Genomic DNA, 22513 nt, shown 5'->3' with positions numbered 1-22513 from the left:
TCTACGAGAAAACTTATATTGTATAGATAATTCAGTGGCGGAAGCCGCTGACCGGTATTCCCGCTTATAGCGGTAAGTTCGCCCGAGACTTCCCGTGCATGCGCTCGTTCACCATGTGGGTGGCCCGAGGCGAGACGAAATAGCTAGGTGCTTCCAAGGTAGAGGTATGCTATACGGGTCAAGATTTCGGCTTTCGTTTCGATAATCGATAGTTACTTACCGGTACGCCGGTCTTCGGGGACTACTGGCGTCGAGCCAGTCGGGCTAAATTCCGGTTGAAGCGATATCGATAAAAGATTCCCGTCGTGATAAATTTTCACTTTAGATCGCGATCGACTCGCGAACAATTAAAATTAGATAAATACCCCAATGTCGGTCGAAAGAATGGCTCGCTTTCTCGCGATAATTTAAGTATAAAAAATTCTATAAAAATTCTTCATATTATAGAAATACACACAGATTTTTCATTTTTATCATGTTCATTTTTTTTTACACATTTTTTAAAAGCGATTTAATTATTTAAAAATGATTGCTTGAATATCTTCAGTTGTCAGTGCAATAAATGAAATTGAATGAATTATATGTCATCAACGAAAGCAAAAACTTAAAAAAATTGTTAAAAATATTTCAAGATACTATATATTCAGTCTTTTACTCTTTTAATTTTTTGCAAATTGCCGCATAACGTTGCTACGTGCAAAACGGCACAACGCTGCAGTTAATTTAAATCGCGTCAGGGTTTAACCATGGCGTTATCGTTCCGAACAATGATATATATCATTGTCGTTTAATACTGTTATTAATGCACATTACCTCACGCCGTTACGGGCCGGTATGCGTAACCAAACTGAGAGTAAAGGAAGAAAATGGATTTCCGACCGCATTATGTCGTGACATCGCGTGTAACCGCGTGCACGCACGAGCGTGCCTCTCTCGGTTGCCCGCGCGATTGTCACGCTCTTTCGAGCCTTGATTAAAATATACATATTGGCAGAATCGCGCGCTCCACGGTAATGCGGCCAACCAAAGCGAAATTTTGCGCTGTTGCGGCATTCGCTGCTGCAAACCGCGCCGCGCTTTTCTCTACCACGTCACCAAACAGCCTACCGATAATTCCACCCTTCGGCACTCGATAAATGCCGGTGATATCGTGATTAAAATGGCTCATCAATGACTGGCGCGATTCTGCCCCGGTGTCGCGAATAATAATCATTAAATAAGGTTGTCGCAATTATATGTGAAAAAAGTATTTTTATTTCTCTGTCCTCTAAGCGCGCAGGCTATTAAAAATTTTTATTAAAAATCACAGATGCTAATTCAACCAACGCCAATAATTGGATATAATCATAGATATTAAAAAATGAAAATAATTTCCCTTTCGAAATGTCAACTAATTATGTAGTATTAATTTTATATGTAAAATAATTATTTTGATATTATATTAAACGTATCTTTGAAATATTTTACTATAGATTACACACGTAATAACAGCACTATATAATTAAAAAGAACTATATATTATAATGTACTCTGATTCTTTTCAAATGCATTTTATTTTACAAAGTACGTAAAATGATAAATAGAAAATTTTATATGCGACCAATTACATACATCGGACGTCAGATGAGATTTATATATGATACAATTGCAATTCTTGAATCTGGAATGACGTACATTTAACAACGTATAAATAATGAAAAATACACGCGTGTCCTTTTGACCACTTGTTAACTGCCCATTTACACACAAAACGAGCTGTGCAATGTTCAGTGTCGAATGGCGCAGGGCGCAGTCATCGCGAATGTCAAAGACATGGGCACAGCCGAACGTGATTTTCGACCCCCGTGTCGACCTCTCAACCTCTCGATCGACGCTCGCGGTTGCGGTGCCGCAGAATTCGCGCGCGCATTGTAACGCGTCACACGCACAGACACGCGTATCCGAAACGACGACGATCGTTCCTGACGGAGCCTGTCGGATCTGCGCCCGACACGGTGCACGTGCTGGCGCTTTCCCACGTACGTCAGGTCGCGTGTCCGACGGCTTAGCGGTGCGATGGCAGGACGCCGTAACGTCCCGAATGCGGTTTCGCGTGGAATCGACAGAATGCACGGCCCCTCGCGATCGAGAAATTGCGCGATATGCTGATTTCGCGAAAAATTATCGGAGTATATAAGTTCAATCGTTTAGTAGATAATTATTGGAGCGAAAAAAGTTCACTTTAAATCGATCGAATAACGCGCGACATATGTAGAATTTAAAGTATACTATCCGAAATGTCTGTTTTATATTCCGCGTTAAATTTATTTTACAATATCTATAAATTATTCTGGTTTTTTATTTATAATTTTATGTGTTTTGTAAAACGAAATAAATTTATTGAAAAGAATCGAAAAGAATACACATATACACACACAGTTTTTATAATTCTAAGATGCTGTTATTACGTATTTAATTTTGCATAATATAAAATAATAAATGAAGTTCTCTTCTGAATTTTGTCGTGAATTATAGGTCATCTAAAAAAATCGGATTTAATAAAGATATATTGAAAGAACGGAACACATAAATATAAATCAGAATATATGGCACATGAATTAATACTCTGTCGTGAAATACAAATCATTTAATGTAGATTTCAATAAAATATCAGATTTTCTGATAATACCATTCAATTGATACTGTCGAAGCGAAAAAGTGGTCTTGGAATAATTTTATAATGATTGTAATAAATTAGAATCTTTTATATATATATATATTCGCGCAAAAAAATTTTTTTAAATGTAATTCTTGTACGTGCGTATCGAAAGTAAACGTTATTGTTATTTCGAAACGCTGTTTGCATTTTGAAGTTTTGTGTGCATTGACCTTAAAAGGGATACGAGTTTGAAAGTGAGATGGATCGATGTGCATTGGGTGTGATTCTAATGAGCAGCGAAAGTGTATGGAAACACCTGTCAAAACCAATATTTGTTTAGCAACCACACTGTTGTTTGTTTCCCTTCGAAATGCTTTCGTGAAACGACGTTCATGATTATTTATCCGGACGTTGCTTGATGCGCGCAATAATATTTGAAACTACAATACGATTATATGTATGTAGTATTTTATGTCTCGACGATTGCTGACGATAATATGATTAAAAAATATGTTTCGTTCGCTCAAAAACAAGAGTAGTTCTTCTATTAAAATATTTTCTATTAAAAAGGTTTCGTTGTACGAAATTATAATAATAATAGCATTTAATAATAATAAATTTTATTATCAAAAAATATTACAATACAATTTTAATAATAAAATGAAGTAGTATTCTCGAAATAAATTTCTTAATAATATGAGAAATATTAAGAAATAATAATTAATATTAAAAGACAATAATGAAGACTTTTTTTATACATACATATAAAATTTTTTAAACAAGATTTGACATTTCAGTATCAAATCAAAAACACGTTTTCGTTGTTTTCTAATATAAATTTTCAATATTTTTCATATCAATTAAAAATTTATTTGAATATTTTACTCTATTTAACAAGAATGAGCATATACTCTAAGAATACTTTTGATAAGATCTTTTAAATCTTTGTATATCTTAGACTTGATTGTTTCAAATATTAATATTTGTTAACATTAAGTTAATACACAGGCAATTCCTTGCACGCAATTTTATAGATTTTCCAATCAACCGCATTCTTTTAATTATTACCCCCGTGATAAATTAATTAAAGTTGTATGTGTAGGCGCGGCCCTTCTATCGGGACATATCTCTGATAGGGAGGGCGCGATGCGGAATGCGTGACTGGAAGGCGAAAGTCCGTCGAAGCACCTGTCAAGTCCATTGTCCACTTGACGCACCCTCCTTTCGAATTCGCGTCGGTTATCTGCGCTGGTGACATTTCAATCAAGCCGACACGCGAATCCATCTCCCATCCTGTAGATATTAGCATGGCGGCTATAATTTTATTCTATTGTCCGGCCAACAATGAGATGGACGTGACGTCGACGGCGACGCGAAATCAAGAAAGAGGCGCATCTATACGCGCATCTATATTCTTGCATAAACGAATCGACGGGACGGAAAGTTTTTGCTCAGGCGCACTGATAAATGCAGATTCTTCCTTATTATTCTCAAGAGGTTCGAATATTGTCTGCTGTTTTTTGCGCGAATTTGTCAAATTATTAAATAGAACAACTTTAAGACAATTTTGAGTTCTGCAATTATAGAATTCCGACAAGGAATGCAAAAATTATTTGAATTTTAGACCTTAATTTTAAAATTCATAAAAGGAGTACATAAAAGGATATTTAGCTAATTTCGACTATCGATTAATAATAGCATACCTATTAATATATCATTAATTTCAAAGAGAGAAAAAAACGTATATTTATACAAAAAGATGACAAAGAATATTATTTTAATCAAATACAAAAGACGATAAAATAGAAAGGATAATGGATGAAATTGAGATTATTATGAACAACTTATGAATCTATTCGATTCAGTTTTAATTTTTTCGCTTACGATTACTTATATATTGTCGGCAATTTTTCGAAAAATTCTTGTGTTTTGAAACATCGAGCGATATATTCTGAAACATCGACCACGCGCGCTCGCGATAAATTTTATAAACCAAGAACTACCCGGGACGACAAGGACATCAATCTGTCCCGGCACTCTCTGCTCGCGAGGAACGTTTGACTCCGCGCCAAGATTCCGCCCTTCGCAGGATTAGTTCGTGCTCGCACTCGCGCTCGTATTCGCGAGGGCGAGACTACCGCAGGATTTACGATTGAAACTCCGCTCGACCGCGAAAAGTGGCATGAAAGAGAGAGAATGAAAGGGAGAAGCGCAAAGGTAAAAAAAAGAAAAAAAGACAACTCGTAGGACAAAAAAACGACGGTGGAAAACGGCCTTCGTCGTCATGAGGGGTAAGGGAGAGAATCGCTCGTAAAATTTGGCATCTGGCATAACCAGAGACCCCGACCGTTTCTTCGCTGATATCCCGTAGCTCCTTACGCTCCGACAGGCTCGGAATAGAGAAAGTCCGCCTATCTTTGCTCCTCCGCGAACGGGAATCCCGAGAGTTCCGGTGTTCCGCGCTGTCTAACGTCAAGTGGTGCTGGACGAACATCTTTATACGCCTCTCTTCCGCTTTCGTTTTGTTTCCTCTTCGTTTCATCTCCTCTCGGGGAGTCTGCAACAGTTTAACTCTTACGTTCATGAGCTTCCTCTCTCTCTTAAGATTTTTTAGAGTCGCTTAAAGTTGTTTACGATTTTTTTTACCAAAGCTAAAAATAAGATAAATATAATTTCTAACGAGTTTTTTAATATATTTTTTTATTAAAGCGAATATATATATATATGATTCAACAATAATTCACATCGTTACATCAAGTAATATTCTTTCCAGTCGATAGCACATACTATATTTTACGCGTACATTTTTTTCATAGTTAATAGAATCGCACCTTTATTGCTGAAGGTAGGCGATCTCGTAGCATAATTGACTATCAATTGTAACACGAATATGTATCGTACGGCATATGAAGCGGAAATTTAATGCGCGGAATAAATTATCGCCTGAATGTTCGTCGTCTACCTACTAAAAGCCGATGATAATTCCGTGAAATTCATAGGAGTTAATAGGGACGTAACGGCTTTACGATTCGCCATTGAGATTTAAGGAGCACGATTAAGGCGCGATATCTCGCTGGGCCCGCGCGGAAAATACTCAAGAAACGCAATAAAGCGGTTTATACGTCTTTCGGAAGCTGGCGCCGGAGCGCGAACGCGTAGCTCTTTAAAAGCGGTCAGATTTCAAACAAAATTACTTCTCCCGACAGAACGGGCTCCAATTTAAGTCTTTGCAGTTGGCTAACGATTTCGGCGATAAAAAAGGAGTCTGAAACGGATGAACGGAATGAACAACGCAAGGAAGTGCGGGTAGAAAGTTACGCTACGTTAATGCATAGTCGCTTTGCAATGCACTTTTACTATGCCTGCAGTTAATAATAGATTTCTTGATCAATTTAGAGGAGTTTTTTCTTGGAAAATGAGGTAATCTTTCTTGGTAAAGAAATGAGAAACCATTCATTGAACTTTAAAAGATCTACTCGGATTTAGAATTAAAATGCAGAATATATTCTTTAAATAAATTAAAAAATACTTTTAAGTTAATTCTCTTAAAATCTTGATTTCTATGGATATTTATTTAATTAGAAGTTTTTGTTTGTAAAAAAAAATATTTTTTAAAATAATATTTTTCTTGAAAAAATAAAAGTAAAACATTAATGAACATCTTATCATTTTTAACCATTAAGACTAAGAGAACATTACGAATCGCGTAATTTCAAACGGACGTTACAAACATATAAAACTCGTAATTGCGGTTTGGCGTCAATTTGCTCGAAAATTTCAGCAATTAAATCAGCCTATAAATTGTTTAACTACTTAATATATACAAATTAATAATTACAGAAAGAACATGCAAATTAATTCGCACAAGATCACCCACAATTATAGAATATAATGTCGTCGAAATTTTGCAAAAGAAGCGAGAACCGATAAAGATTATACGGTTGTAAAACACGATATGGAATAATATAAGCAACGACGACAGTCACAAATAATCGATTTAATTGGCGGTGATTATTCGTACCAGCAACTTTAAGGCGCTCGAACATTTATGCATGTACAAAAAGAGGAAATCATGCACTTTGTATGTAAGATAGCGCGATACATTGTCGAGTACACGCGAATACATATCCTCGTAAACGCGGCCTTGTATATTTTATGCGTTTACGACGAGCAAACTTCGAACGGTCTTCGACGATTATTAATGTAACTCGTAATTTCGGATATATCTCTCTATACACTGTCGAGCTGGCCGGTATCGATTCCTCCCTTTGCGAAAGCGAGCTACCCTATATAATGCGAGCAGTTATTCCTGCAGAGTTATCGGTCGTTGTCCTTGCAAGCTTATATCTATATGGTATAGGGACACATTATCGCAAGTCTCTCGCGTTTGTCTGTCAACGAGAAACGCAAATAATTCTCAGTGCTTCAAAAATTTGTGCATATTTAACAAAACGCGCTTTTCCGATAAAAACACTTGTTGGATGCTTTAAAGGATTTTCACTACAAAACAAACAGTCAACATATTTACTCTAAAAACATTACAGTTTTATAAATTCTTTTACAATATGTGAATTTTTTTATAAAAGCTTAAAAAGGGCACGTATACGCCAGATGCTGAGGCCATATAAATATTGCAGTAACTTTGGCCATATAAATATTGTTAATATTGTCGTAATATTACCCGAGTGAAAACATTATTTATGAAACAATTTTTATATAAAATTGACAGATTATTTTTAAACTGAATTTTTTATGACAAGAGACTTTCTACAATTTAAGATTTAATTCCAAATTGAATGTATTATTTTTCGCGAAAGCAGAAAATGAGAAACTATTCTCGAAACACAAATAACTGCGTCAGGCACGCGCGTTCATGTTTCTGTTAATAATATTTCGTCAAATAATAAGTTGTAGAGTTGTTATTCTAACATTTAAAAAAAATTTATAATGTTCTGAAATAATTTCGGCGAGTGAAAGGATCGCATTATTCGGAGCAAATTACGATTCAATCGCCGTTATTACGCGCGCGGAATTTCGTCATTGAACATTGGCGGATATCGGTCGTTTTCGATGGGGACATCGATATGGCCATATCGCCGGCGACCCTCGCATTCTGGAATGGCGATGACAACGGTGACGGCGACGACGTCTCGTTAATAACAGGCTCTAATGAAACTGCCGCAATAATTGGTGCTGCTCCATCGAAACGATTCGATCGAAGCGCGTGCGGGTTCGATGCCATTAAAATTAATTCGATTTATCGTTAATAACCGTTTCAGAACATTTGTGGGATTTCGTGCGTGGGATTTCTCGCGATATGAGTCGAGTCACATTACATAGGGATGTATAATTAATAGCACGACTTAAAATTGTGATAAAACGATGTTTTTCGTGTTTATTATTTTTAAATTAAACCCTACCTCTATATTACATATTTTCGAGATTGGAAGAAGAATGACAACTAAATCCCGCGATGAATTGCGCGATGTTATATAACAGCAAAGAGTTTAATTAAAACAACTTTTAACATACATATATATTTATATTTACAGTTCGTATATTTTACTACACATATATGCAGTTTATTATAACGCCGCAATAAAATATTCGATTTCTTTGAGTTATACGGGGATTATGCGATGTACCGGCACTCTCAAGTGGGTTCGCGGTCGATATTTAAAGACTCTTAAAGTATGATATCGAGATCGTCGGAAGCTCACGATTTGAACATGATTACGTACTGCAACGATTCGTAAAGCACGGACGAAGAACGTGAGTCTGTAAAATCCTCTGCAACTTCCTCCACACAGCTTTCTTAAGTCTCCTTTAGCAGAACTGGAAAGAGAAACCCGCAGACGAGAATCAAACTTTGACAGAATGGAAGTATATATATTTTTTACGATTTAATTCTCTAAAGATTGCGCGTATAATGTGAACATGATATACCTATATTTTTGATAGCGAATATAATCTTCTCGAATAAAAAAATAAAGGTTTCTCCACAGTCAGTCTTAAAAAAATATATAAATAATAAATTAAATAACTCTTAAAATAAGAATTTAAATTATAATTCTAAAAAATTCGAAAAAAATATAGACGTGATAGTGAAACTTATAATATGTATAAAATGTGAATATATACAGACGTAATTAATATCAAATAAATTAAAAGCTAAATTTGACCTGATATTGTGTGCTTTGCAAGATAATTTCTTTTATATTTTTATACATTTTATACTAATTAATGAGATGGATTAACTCTCGCAAAAAAACAATTCTATTTACAAAAATTGTACGTTGCAATTGTATAAGGACGGTTATCGATTCTCAATTTATTATTCTATAAAAAATTTAATTAATATTTTATCGAAAATGCATAAACACTTCACGAGATTTTATTTTTGGTCATATTCATATTAGATCAAAATTAATTATGCAATATCTCATAAATTATTGTTTTTTTAATAAATCCTTATTGCTTTTATATACATTTGAAAAATTGAAGGTGATTTTTAATCACATTTCGATATAGATCAAAATTACTTTAATCAAATTAGTGTATTTTTCTTTCTTCTCCATCCACTCAAAAATATCCAATGAAAAGAAAAATATCGAATCTGATTTAATTTTCGAGACATTTGATTTTATTAATTATAATTGAACGTCCTGTATAAAATGAGATAGAGAGAAAAATGACTGCGCGAAATTTAATGTGATGAGATATCTATGGAGACGCACTATTTTCTGCGGTCGATATTTCGTGAACACAGGTATGCTGTTTCTGAACGCAAAATGTGTTGCGAAGTCGAGGAAGGAGAGCGAGGGTTACGACGGCTAGATGGAGGTGTAGGTGATGGTGCCTATGTAACCCAGGCACGGCTTTGTGGGAAATGGTCCGTGAGGTTCGGGCGTGTATCCTACGTCACGTATCTCTCGGCAAGAGCGCGGTTTACACTTACACTACTTGCTGAACGACTGATAGCTCGTATATATCCCGCATCAGCCTCATACACAACCACCAATTTCGCGTCTTTCCGTCGCGATATTTGCGGTACACCTCGATCTTGTTATCAAAAAATATTTCGGTTAAAATGGACAATTTGTGTGACAGAAACGAAGATATTTGAATGTTTCATTTGGATCAATTTCCAATGAAAATAGTTTTGAAACTTTTATATGAGAATATAAAAAGAAGAGATTGTCTGTACACATATTATACAATTAAGTTTTTAAAAAGTTAAAATGGATAGCGAGATACTTAATAGACATTCGATATGTATAAATGGAAATTTTATCGCATCAAATATTACATTGAAGATTAAATGATTTTCATATATTTTACTGTGTAATAAAAGAAATTTTGTATCACTTTAAATTACTTCGAGATGACATCGATAGTACATATTGTGGAATTAAAGACTGCGAGCTTTGAAGTATACATTGTTCAACGCCTTTCAATAGTATCAAACGATTCGCAGTTGGAGTAAATATCGGCGAAATGTCCAAGAGGGATAAAATTACGCAGGCGGAATTAATGGTCGAGTTTTAAGATCTAGATGTCCTCTCTTGCCGGCGAGTGCCCGGTGAGAAGTAGAAGAGAGGAGAAGAAGGTTACAGTGGAAGAATCAAGTTCTTCGAGTGGCCGGTACAAAGAAAGGCGGTGGCCTCTCGAGCAAAGAGGGTCCTCCTTATTCGAGCGCCACGTTTCCCGAGGAAAGGAGCTATAATAACGCCATTCTTAAGGGATGCATTTACTCGGATAACACTGCAAAGGGAGCAACCCGGCGAGCACGGTGAGAGGTAACGAAGCGGCACGATGTAAAAATCGAGGAAAGAACCCGGTCACTTCTTCCGCCTCGCGGAAGTACAAGGCGTCCTGGATCAATCGAGCTTTTCTTCGCGATTAAATACTTTGAACGTAACCCGAAGTAGTTGTCTCTCGCGAAGTGAACTATTTTTTTCTTATATGTTGACTAAAGATAACGTAGAAGAGAAAAAATAACGACAATTATATTTATTATTCTCGTATCATTTAACAATTCTCGTTACTTATTCTTTTAATAATAATTTGAAATAAAATACTTATATAATTTGTTTTTTAACGATTAAATTTCAAATGTGCATAATAAACACGTAATTATAATTGTATTCAAGATTTTTATTTTTTAATAATACTTTGCTTTTAATAATAAATAAATGAAGTGACTAGAATACGATATATTGGAAAACTATGCTTTTATAATTTTGATGAATATATTTAAAATTCTTTACTTTGAAAAAAATGTAAAGATCTTAGAATTTAATATACGTATTGCGCACGAAATCATAATTGCATTTAGAAAACTGTGGAATTTCTTTAAATTCTTCGTATATAAAATCTCTTTCTTCACTTGTGTAAGAAACCATAGACACCCTGTATATCTCAAACGCGTACTGTAAATACTGTGAAACTGCAAAAGTATCTCCGCGTATCGATCGGAAGTCCTTTCAAGGACTTCGCCGATAGCTGACCGAGCACAACCGGAAGCATGATAAACCGTTCGTCTCGAATTCTCTTCCTCGCGAGCGTCTTAATGGTTGTATACTCAAACGTGCTTTCCCTGTTAAAGCAGCTCGAAGCGGAGCACGAACGAATAAGAGGATTGATCGCGAAACGTTATTAAATAAGGAAGATGTTGATCCCTGGAACGAATGCGGAAATGCCATCCATTGCCGTAGTTTCGAGAGCAGTTGGGTCGATTCAAGTTAATGACAAGCTTTTACTCGACTAGAAATTTATTCCAAACATCAAAACACACGCACGCGCATCTGTGTGTGTATGTGTGTATTTGATGTCGTTGCTTATTATCACGGTTACTCGTGTAAATAACATTACAAAAATTACATCAAACACATATGAAATTACCTTATATAATTAAAAATCAAGTCACATTATTATTATTATTATTATACAATTTAAAAAATTATATTAAAAATGTAGCACGCGCTTGTCCCTTTCTATATAAATGAAAGAAGGTTGAATAATTAAAACACCATACCATATTTTGTTATTCACCATTTTTTAAACACTATCAGTGCTATCAACATTCTAATAAAAAATTGCACAATACAATCAAAACTGTTTAAGAGATAACCGCAACGATCCGAAGAAGAAACAGATTTGTAGATCTATATAAATGGATCTCCGAAGAATTCCGGTAGCATCCACACATTCAGTGTACTTATGTCGTATTCCGTAACTATTTCAATTTTCCGCTCGTCGTGCTCCTTCGTGCGACTCGAAAGTCCCGCGGAGATATCACGGCGATATATATATATATAGGTACATTCGTGTGTGTATGCATATATAGGTGACATGCACATGCAGCTCGCGCGATGCATAACATCCTTCGGCCGCAGTCGTCGTTTACTCGATATCTCGCGTTTCCTTTTCTTCCCTCCGAGCACGAGATGTGCATATGTGCATTATATGTACGTGCACACATGTTTGTGTTCGAGCGAGGACTGTGTGCTCGACTTGTCGCGGTTCCCTGCCGATGCATGCAAATCCTGTCTCCCCGAACTTAGTAAGTGCACGCGCAAGTGTATTACGAGGGCGTGGGAAAGCGTAGAGAGGAAGGGCGATAAATTGTGGATCGAGTCGTGGAACTGTTACGAGACCGCGCAGACGTCTGCGAAATTGTGGCTGCCACGATATTGACACTTCCGCACCGACGACCTAATGTCCCATGAAAATCTCGTTAGCTACGCGCCATGGGGATTATCGGCGACGTCGCGCGATTATTCAAGATTACGCGCGGAGAAGTAATTACCGTGGATTTACGAGCGAGTCTTCGAGTGATATCTTTGTGTCTTATTGCGCGTAAGGTAGGATTCCTCAACCAATTTGTGGGACCGGTTTTGCTTTCAATAAAGATTTAAATAAGAGCCTGTGAGGAATCACAAATGCATTAAGAGATTCATTTTGATTTTCTTTCAGAGATAACTGAATGAATGATTTTCAATCAGGTGACGTTACGCAAAAGAGCTAAATTGTAGAAGCATCTATTTGATATTAAATAATTATTGCGTCAATTGGATTTCGAACCCTCTTGTTATTTTAGGATTTTCAATGGTTTTCACACTCGACTTAAATTTACATCTGAATTAGAGAACAATTGTTCTCTGAGTTTTTTGGATACGAATGTTAAACGTATTGGTGGTAGATTAACGACTAATTGGTTTCGTAAACCTACGTTTTCAGGTCGATATATTAATTTTCTATCGAATCATCCGATGAGATATAAACTCAGTGTGATCACAAGCCTAATTGTACTCGCTGACCTTATGTTTCACGAAGAAAACATTAATATAGTCAGAAGAATTCTTCGTAATAATTGTTACCCATTAACGGTTATAAACAAAAATATTAACAAAAGACGTAGGGCGATTAAATTTGGCGGTAATCTTAGCTCATTAAACCGAAATAAATTTGATGCGCGAACTTGTATGGTGTTGCCTTACATTAGAGATTTGAGCGAGAATATTACGCGTTGCATTAATAAAAATAGAATTGATGTATTATATACCATTTCAAAAAAATTAGACACACTGATAAAAAGAGGAAAAGATAGGATAGACAATTTAAAAAGAACCGATGTCGTGTATAAAATTGAATGTGCGAATTGTGATTCTACGTATATTGGACAGACAAAGAGACATTTAGAAACGCGCATCAAAGAACATAGAAATAATATCAAAAAAGACACTACATTGCATTCAGTCGTTAGTTTGCATCGAACTTGCAACGATCATGAGTTTCGTTGGGATTCTCCGGTGATCTTGCATCAAGAAAAACAAACAAGAAAAAGAGAAATTGCAGAAATGTTTTATATAAAAAAACAAAGTAAAAGCATTAATTTACAGAAAGATACGGAGAATTTTAGTGAGATTTATGATCGTGTTCTTGACGCTATTTAAATTATTTTTATTTTTACCTATTTATTTATTTATTTGACTTTGTTATGAGGTTTTAGATTGCGAAAGACACATTAGTTTTGTCTCGATTTTCTTAACGCGTAGTGACTATATCTATTTATTTCTTGCTTCTGTCAATTTTACATTGTTCATTAAAACAATGGTGAATATTGTCGGTGGTATGCAGTGAATTTGATTTACTGTATTAATTTATTATGCATTTACGTTTGGTATGTAACATATTTTTGTATATAGATTTATAATTATTTGTTGCGATGAAATAATTATTTTTATGTAACTTTTTATAGATTTACTTGAAAAGGGCTGCAATGACAGCCGAAACGTTGTATTTTAACTAATATTTATAATAAATGATTGCCAGTTTGATCGACTTTTACCATTGAGGAAAGATTTTTATTATATTTTTTGTACATTACTGCAATAGATTGTTTCTTTCATGTTGTGTTTCATATATACAATAATTATTATTTTATTATCTATTAGCAAATATGTGAATAATAAAGAAATAATTTGCGTTGAAATATCGCACGTCCTGGATTTGCATAATTTTTTTTCTAACACAAATTAACTACGAAATAAAGAAGAACTTAGTATTAATATAAATGAATAAATGAAATTTGAATATTAATTAAAATATCAATTCTCATTGATGCTGTACTGCTAGCACACATGTCCAACGATTTCATATTTTATGTCGTGTCTCTATAATCACACTCTACACTCTTCAAGTTGTTAATAAACTTTTGTCATTGAACTTTCCGTCATAATTTTGTTATACATATATTATTAATACATAAAAACATCATTATGTGTATTACGAACATCATCGATTTCGCAGACAATTTTTGAGAGAAGGTTCTAATTGAAAATATAAATGTAAAAATTCCTTATACAAACTTTACACATAACCTTTTGTTTAATAATTTCGAATTATTAGTTGCTTTGCATTTACATCAAAACTCAGATAAATCTCATTTCTGTCTTTCTTGAACGTGAATGTAAAAAAAGACAGATGTGAGATTTATCTGAGTTTTTAAGTAAATAAAAAACAATTATTATGTTCGTGTACATATATTCATATTTAATTTCAATTGTATCATGTAACTATAGAAAATTATTAATAGAACAATAATTTATGAGTTTCAGACATTGAAAAATATTTTAATTATACGAAATTCAATCGGAATCAGTATTATCTGGATGGCATGTAGCGTAGGGAGATGAGCTACGGTGATTGTCGAGCTGATTTTGAGTCTTGAAGCTACAGCCGCATTCACACTTGTAAGACATTTTCTCGGAGTTTCCATCGTCTTTACCCTTACCTTTACTTTTACCATTGTTATCTTCACAGTCGCGTAAGTGTGCTTTTCGACTTGTTGATGTTTGCAAGTCTTTGCAATATTGTTTGTGATTATCGAGTTCTCCTTTTAGTCTAAAGCTCGCGCCGCAATGCTGACACAAATGTGGCTTTTCTGTGGAATGCACAGTACGGTAGTGTTTCTTTAAAGAATATTTCGAGCTGAAATATTTCTCGCATAGTTCACACTTGCGGGATTTATCATATTCTTTTCGCATCGACTCCTGTACGGAATCATTAAACATATATGATTGCGGACCGCTTATTCCCGTCGAGTAAGGTTCAAGTGTACGCTCGACTCGACCTGATCCTGGCAAAAACCCCCGGGTCCTTGCAGACCCATAACTAGAAACCTCAATATCTACCTCGAAATTTTGGCGCAGATATGGCTTTGTGGAATGTGCATTCTTGTAATGCCTAAGCATAGTAGCTCTATATTTGAAAGTCTTGTTACATTCGGGACAAATTGCCTTGTAGTCCGTGTGCGTCAACATGTGGCTATTCAAGCTCTCTTTCCGGCTAAATGTCTTATTACAAATCTCGCATGGATACCTGGTATTGTTCCCATGCATCTCTCTCATGTGCATTTGCAAATATTTGTTAGTTGTGAATGTTTTAGCACACTTGTCACAAAGGTACACCCGATCTTTGTTATGGCGACGCAGATGTTTCTCCAGCCTAACATTTGTTTTAAATCTTCTAGTGCATATGTGACAAGCGAAATCCCCTTCATTGACTTTACGTAGATATATACGTTCACTGCTTACCTGTAAACAAAAATTTGTTTACAGATTTCGCAAGCCCATGTATCATCGTCGGATGCGATACTTACAATTCGGGATTGTTCGACATTCTCTTCCAGATCCGCACTAGATTCGCTTAGCTTACGTTTCCTCTGGATGTACTCCCCTTTATTGCTGGTGCTCGTCTGCATAGAAGAATCAGAAGCTTCGTTTTCCGTTTCATCGTCTTTCTGCTTGTTATTGTTTGATTTTTCCGTTTGAGTATAAGAATCGGCACATTCGTCTTCTGTATTTTCATTATTCTGCTGGTCACTTTCTAATTCATCCGACGAACGCATTTTGAGAAATGTATTTATGTGTTAAAATTGATTGTTTCCAATATATGTAAGAGATTCGGTTGTTTAATCGTGCTTAATCTGATTCCTTAATCTGAAGAATAAAAATTAACCACACATTTGTTATCAAACTATCTTTATGCTACAAATTTTTATTATATTAATTTACGGTAATCTATCAGTTATTATTAAATAAAAATTATTATTAAAAACTAAACAAAGAGAAAGATTTTATTGTGCAAGATAAAATTTCATATTTTTTAGAAAGATTTAATTTATCGTTTACTTTTCATTATTTGATAAATATTGCATTCACTATTATACATTTATAATAACTTTCTAAAAATAATATTTATATTTTACACGTAAAATTAATTTAATAAAAATATTAGTCTTAATTAATATACTGTAAAAGCAGTTACATATATATATATATATATATATTGCTAAAGCAGATTTTTTGTAAAATAATTGTAAGGAAAAAGAGTTCACGATATAGTGAATAAAAATTACTTATTTATAAAAGGTAAAAATCTTCTCTCGACCGTACTGGCAAATATTATTTATTCAATCACAACGTTTTGACCCTTTTTTGAGTTCTTATCAAGTGATTTGTAAAATTAAAAATAAAATTATAATTCTAAGATGTCAAGAACGAACATAGTGTCGGTTTGACAACACGTCAAGACTCTTAGACGAGTTATTGGAGACTCCAATATGTTTGTTCTTGACATCTTAGAATTATAATTTTATTTTTAATTTTACAAATCACTTGATAAGGACTCAAAGAAGGGTCGAAACGTTGTGATTGAATAAATAATATTTGCCAGTACGGTCGAGAGAAGATTTTTACGTTTTTTAAATTCTGTCTGGCGATTCTCAAATATCTACGTTCTTATTTACTTATTTATAATTTTATATTTGTTAAGAGGAAGTAATGTATAAGCACATAAGTGAGGGCATGAAGAAAAATTTAGTTTTATTATTTTAAATAGTTAAATGTGTTGTATGTACTTAGAAATAAACGGGCTATAAGAGCCGAATGTTTGTGCGCAATGTACAAATGTATTGTAATAGTGATTAAACAAGTGCACTTTCAAATCAGTAGATGTACCCAACATTCTCCTTTTTGCGTGTGTATGTATAAATTCAGACACACACATAGACACGACAATGTCAGATATATTTTTAAAAATTTAAAACTTATAAGATAAAAGAAATGTCGTTGATCTACTTGCTTGCTTATTTTTTCTAATAATTTTAGAATATTTTTTGAAATCTACTTACAGTTCTTTCTTTGATCAGCTTTCTTCTGATTTTTTTACAAACTTTACTGCAAAATTTAATGTCAATTTCCAAAATTACGAAATATTACACAGATTATTGTTATTTCGTGTGATAATTCCATGTATTATTATTTTGATAGCACCTAATCGAAGCATATTTTTCACTTTACTATTTTCATTATAATTATAGTCAAAAAGTATAAAAGATATTATTACTTTGAATAGAATGACAAAATTATATCAAATATAATTTCCGCATAAGTTACCTTTTCGGCAGGGTTCTCCTTAATCTGTATTTTATTTGTACGTAACCGTTTATTTTTTGCTTAGTATATATCTCTTGATCTTCCTTTTCACCTCTTTTACTTGTAGATTTTATCTAAATGTGTTTCGATTTTGCTTCTCTGAATCAAGAATTCGCACAGATACGTATTGTTAAAGGATACTTGTGACAATAATTTGACTAGGACGTTATAGCGTGAATGATTGTTTTGATTCTGCTAATACGAACTTTACCGGTCTGTATTTTATGTACAATGTTATATGTCTTATTCCCCGGACGTATCCGCAAATAAACTTTGAATATTGTTTACGTTTAAATATTGTGTACGTATGTATAATGAAATTTACTTCGCAGTGAACCAGTATAAAAGATTGTGTTTCTTTTGATTAACTAACAATAATTATCTGTTCTATCAGAATAAGAAACTGCAAATGCGGATACAATATCAAAAGTCTTCGTCAGAATGGATCAGACAGTATCAGTTTCAAATCGTACTTAAGACGAAAGCGACAACTGTACGTTATAAACGTTCAATTTTTTAATTAATTCTATAATGAATCACATATTTTCAAAGATATAATGTTTTTCATCGTTTGATTGCAATTTGTTGTACGATTGTATTTTAACTAATTATTTATAATAAATGATTGCCAGTTTGGTCGACTTTTACCATTGAGGAAAGATTTTTATTAAATAATTATGTATATATTAGAAAAAAATTGTAAGAACTAGAATCAGAAAACGTTTTCACAAATTTCTTGCATTTCACTATTGAAGGAAAAAACTAAAAGAGTTTCGGAGAAAAGAAAAGAGTATAGAAAAGGTAAAATTCAACGCGAATGTATTCGAGCTAGAATGGCGTACTTTTTGTCGGCTTAAAACACGTTGAGATTAGACTTAATGAGCTCTCTTTTCCCTGAATACTTAATGAACGTCGTAACGATCTCGACGGTCGAGTTAAGATCGTGTACGCCGACGACGATTGTGTGTAAATCAGTTTGAAAACTTCATATCTGATTTGACATACTAGTTCGCGAGCGGCGCGACTCGAAGTAAAATGGATATTCCTGCATGTCACGCGACGCCTCTTGCGAAAATGTAAATGCGGGAATAATGCCGCAGTGACAGCGGGACGAAGGGTATCTATCCGCAATGCGTATGGTAATCTTAGGCGTTAAATTGCGCGACGAGAATTCGCGGTTCTCTTAGAATTTCGCTTTCTATGCACACGTTGATATGCGAAGCATTGCACAAGGACCTACCGCTGCGAGAGGATTCCCTTGAAATATTCTCGTACGATCCTCTCCGCGAGATCCTCCTCGCGAGGAACGAAGAAATATTTTCCCTGTCGATATCGTCCTTGCATCCCTCGATTGACCGTCTTCGACATCGTACGCGAACGTGTTCCCTCCAGCGTAAGGATCTTTGCTCGTTTCTTCAGTGTTTTCGCGCAAAGTAGGCTAGATGGAAAAGAAAAGGAAGAGATCTTGAAGTAAAAATAAATATACTCGTACTCTTCGCTTCAATTTGCATTTATATATTTATATTTTTATATTATATATATATATATATATATATATATCACGCAATAATTTTATTTTATTTAAGAAACTGTTATACTCTTGGTATAAATTTATATATTATTTATTATATTTATATTTATTATTATTAGTAATTTATTATTATTTATTTACTTATTCTGTAAAGTTTTATCGCAACAATTTAGCCGTTCGATATTGACTGCAATACTTGTTGCAATATGTTTATTAGCCCTTTCGTCACAACAAACGCGAACATGACGTCGCAATAATTATAGTTAAGCGTGATACAAAGCACCAATTTGCATAAATAAGCACAGACGTTGGTTGATTCTATCAGAGTATCGGCTCGCGAAAAGTAATTTACGTCGATTATAGACGAAAATTGATTTACGATCTAGACAGGAATTCTGGCGCTTTGAAATTTGCAATTAGTTCGAAACCCAATCGTTTTCAATATACAAAGATTTGAATCCGTTTGAATAAGTATATAGACACAAAGAAATAAATTCATGCGTCGCAATATTTAATACGTTGTTAAATCTCATTACACAATACAGTAAATGAATTTAATCCCCCATTAATTCAGAACATCGCGGCCCTTCACATTCGTGTCAGATTTTTTTGTCCATCGTTTTCACTCAACGCAGCCATTAGATTTAGCTGAATCACATATTTTTACATGAAATACCATATCACGGCTTTGTTTTTCGCGGTGCTCTCGCGTGCACGTTACGCGTTCGATGGTAATCTATTCGCATATTAAATAAACTGCAAAAATGTACGGCGCTTTACACGATAAGTGTGCGCGCGATATGAAACCGAATCGTTGATTTCGAAAGCGGTGTAAATCAATTCTTGAAAAAAATCTTCCTGCAAAATGCGTCAATTTATATCGGATATCGGAAATCGGTAATATAGACGCATTCTTTGATTTATTTGAAATCAAATGTTTCTCTATTCTTTGTGAAAATACGTAAAAATTATTAAAGGGATAATTCGACGAGATTCTTACCTTATTGTTTTAACAAAAAATATATATACTTTAAAAACAAATTTTGTCTTTAATATTAGACATTAAAATCATATTACGTATTTAAAATTAGAAAATTATAGAAAAAATAACCACGCTGGAAAAAATTTATTCCCAAAATCATTAAAAACACCAATCGCTCTTGTTATCGATTTTTACCTTTGCGCATTTAAACGATGGATGAATGTAAGTCAGAGGATTTCTCCCTCTCACACGTTGAAGGAAGTATACACAGAGAGTGAACACAGAAGAAAACTACTTCTTAGCGAATAGAGAAGTTAGGGGAAGTTGAAGTGAGTTAGCGAGATAGTTTCTAATTTAAAATCCGATTCGCCCTCCATTTCCATTCACTCGCCGTTACTATACATCCAAAACTTACATTGTGTGTGACCTCAGTCGCCTTGTAAATTCATGATGTTCCCAAATGGAATTCTCACGCTCCTTTCGAAATTTGCGACTTGCTGAATCGATTCAGCGAAATGGAACAAGCCTTCAATACATGTGCGTATAGAATATATAGGTGTATATTACGTCATTTTCTTTTAGAATGCAACTGTATTTAGGTTCTGGCCGTAAAGTAAAGATTGCGACTTGCGTAACTGTCGCAAACCCTTCTCTCTCTCTCTCTCTCTCCCTCTTTGCATTACTACCGAAGAAACGATTTGGATCGCGAACGCGCGCAGCTGCAATTGCGCGAACTCGCGCGTCAGGAATTCTCTTGGAAAGCAGAACGACGGGATCATTATGCTCGCGCGTCAGGGTTTTATTAGCATTAAAAGCAGAGTTCGTGCTTGAACGTTTGCGCGACCGATTCGCCGAGCGAAACGCCTCGCCCGAAATAAAGCGTCGTAAAGTGTTCTCTTCGAGCCCTTAAACCCTCCGATGCATTCCGGGGATAAAAATGATCTAACAAGCGACGTATAATTTTGCTTAGACACACATGCATGCGAGATTTTCTTAAAGATATCGATTGTCTTGTCGAGCTATTTATTTTATTCTACATTAGTCGAATCATCACAGAAAAAAAAGAAAGCTTGAACGCTATTTGATTGATTTAAGCATAGAATGCTCTTTGTAATCAAAAATTTTTATTTGCCTTAATAATAAATAAGTTTGTGTGAAGTATATTTTATCCTTAAGATATATTCTTGTTTTAAAAATCGCATAGTGTTTTCTTCGAACCCTTAAACCCTCCGATGCATTCCGGGGATAAAAATGATCCAACAGGCGACGTATAATTTTGCTTACCTTAGACACACATGCATGCGGGATTTTCTTAAAGATATCGATTATCTTGTCGAGCTATTTATTTTATTCTACATTAGTCGAATCATCACAGAAAAAAAGGAATCCTTGATTCAAGTATATTTTTATTCTTGAACGCTATTTGATTGATTTAAGCATAGAATGCTCTTTATAATCAAAAATTTTCATTTGCCTTAATAATAAATAAGTTTGTGTGAAGTATATTTTATCCTTAAGATATATTCTTGTTTTAAAAATCGCATAGTGTTTTCTTCGAGCCCTTAAACCCTCCGATGCATTCCGGGGATAAAAATGATCTAACAAGCGACGTATAATTTTGCTTACCTTAGACACACATGCATGCGGGATTTTCTTAAAGATATCGATTGTCTTGTCGAGCTATTTATTTTATTCTACATTAGTCGAATCATCACAGAAAAAATGGAATCCTTGATTCAAGTATATTTTTATTCTTGAACTCTTTAATTGATTTAAGCATAGAATGCTCTTTATAATCAAAAATTTTCATTTGCCTTAATAATAAATAAGTTTGTGTGAAGTATATTTTATCCTTAAGATATATTCTTGTTTTAAAAATCGCATAGTGTTTTCTTCGAGCCTTTAAACCCTCCGATGCATTCCGGGGATAAAAATGATCCAACAGGCGACGTATAATTTTGCTTACCTTAGACACACATGCATGCGGGATTTTCTTAAAGATATCGATTGTCTTGTCGAGCTATTTATTTTATTCTACATTAGTCGAATCATCACAGAAAAAAAGGAATCCTTGATTCAAGTATATTTTTATTCTTGAACGCTATTTGATTGATTTAAGCATAGAATGCTCTTTGTAATCAAAAATTTTCATTTGCCTTAATAATAAATAAGTTTGTGTGAAGTATATTTTATCCTTAAGATATATTCTTGTTTTAAAAATCGCATATGGTAAAAACAAACTTAGTCACATTTGAACTAAGAATTATTATATATACTTGAAAGTACCGCTTATATCCGATGCTCACTGGTCGCTTGTCCTTGCAATATTTATAAGTAAATTTCAGCTTCAACCAAGAATA

The 22513-nt window shown here is 34.2% G+C and overlaps 2 protein-coding genes across 4 annotated transcripts in view; one reads left to right on the top strand and one right to left on the bottom strand.

The window, feature by feature from the left end:
- Positions 1-22513, top strand: part of pxb (putative Hedgehog signaling attenuator pxb) — a 393744-nt gene that overhangs the window by 128317 nt on the left and 242914 nt on the right. The gene's annotated exons all lie outside the window — the stretch shown is intronic.
- LOC114941290 (uncharacterized) lies at positions 14036-17818 on the bottom strand. 2 transcript variants are annotated; one of them, XM_029316225.2, is made up of 4 exons: positions 17602-17818; positions 17337-17478; positions 15804-16143; positions 14036-15738 (listed from the first exon to the last, which is right to left on the bottom strand). In XM_029316225.2, the coding sequence occupies exons 3-4, from the start codon at positions 16050-16052 to the stop codon at positions 14791-14793; spliced, it is 1197 nt and encodes a 398-aa protein (XP_029172058.1). In that variant the 5' UTR covers positions 16053-16143; positions 17337-17478; positions 17602-17818; the 3' UTR covers positions 14036-14790. The 2 variants fall into 2 exon arrangements, with proteins under 2 accessions (XP_029172058.1, XP_029172066.1); XM_029316233.2 differs by lacking the exons at positions 17337-17478; positions 17602-17818 and adding an exon at positions 17064-17148.

This window comes from Nylanderia fulva, unplaced genomic scaffold, assembly GCF_048542155.1.
Source record: "Nylanderia fulva isolate GAGA-0341 unplaced genomic scaffold, ASM4854215v1 Scaffold6, whole genome shotgun sequence".
NCBI classification, from domain to species: domain Eukaryota; kingdom Metazoa; phylum Arthropoda; class Insecta; order Hymenoptera; family Formicidae; genus Nylanderia; species Nylanderia fulva.
This window is presented reverse-complemented; position numbering and strand designations above follow the sequence as displayed.

Bases quoted from the DNA above. Each gene is read 5' to 3' on its own strand.
- LOC114941290 (XM_029316225.2), bottom strand. From the start codon at position 16,052: ATGCGTTCGTCGGATGAATTAGAAAGTGACCAGCAGAATAATGAAAAT. The intron at 15,739-15,803 runs GTAAGTATCGCA...TTTTGTTTACAG, and splicing joins ATGTCGAACAATCCCGAATT to GTAAGCAGTGAACGTATATA.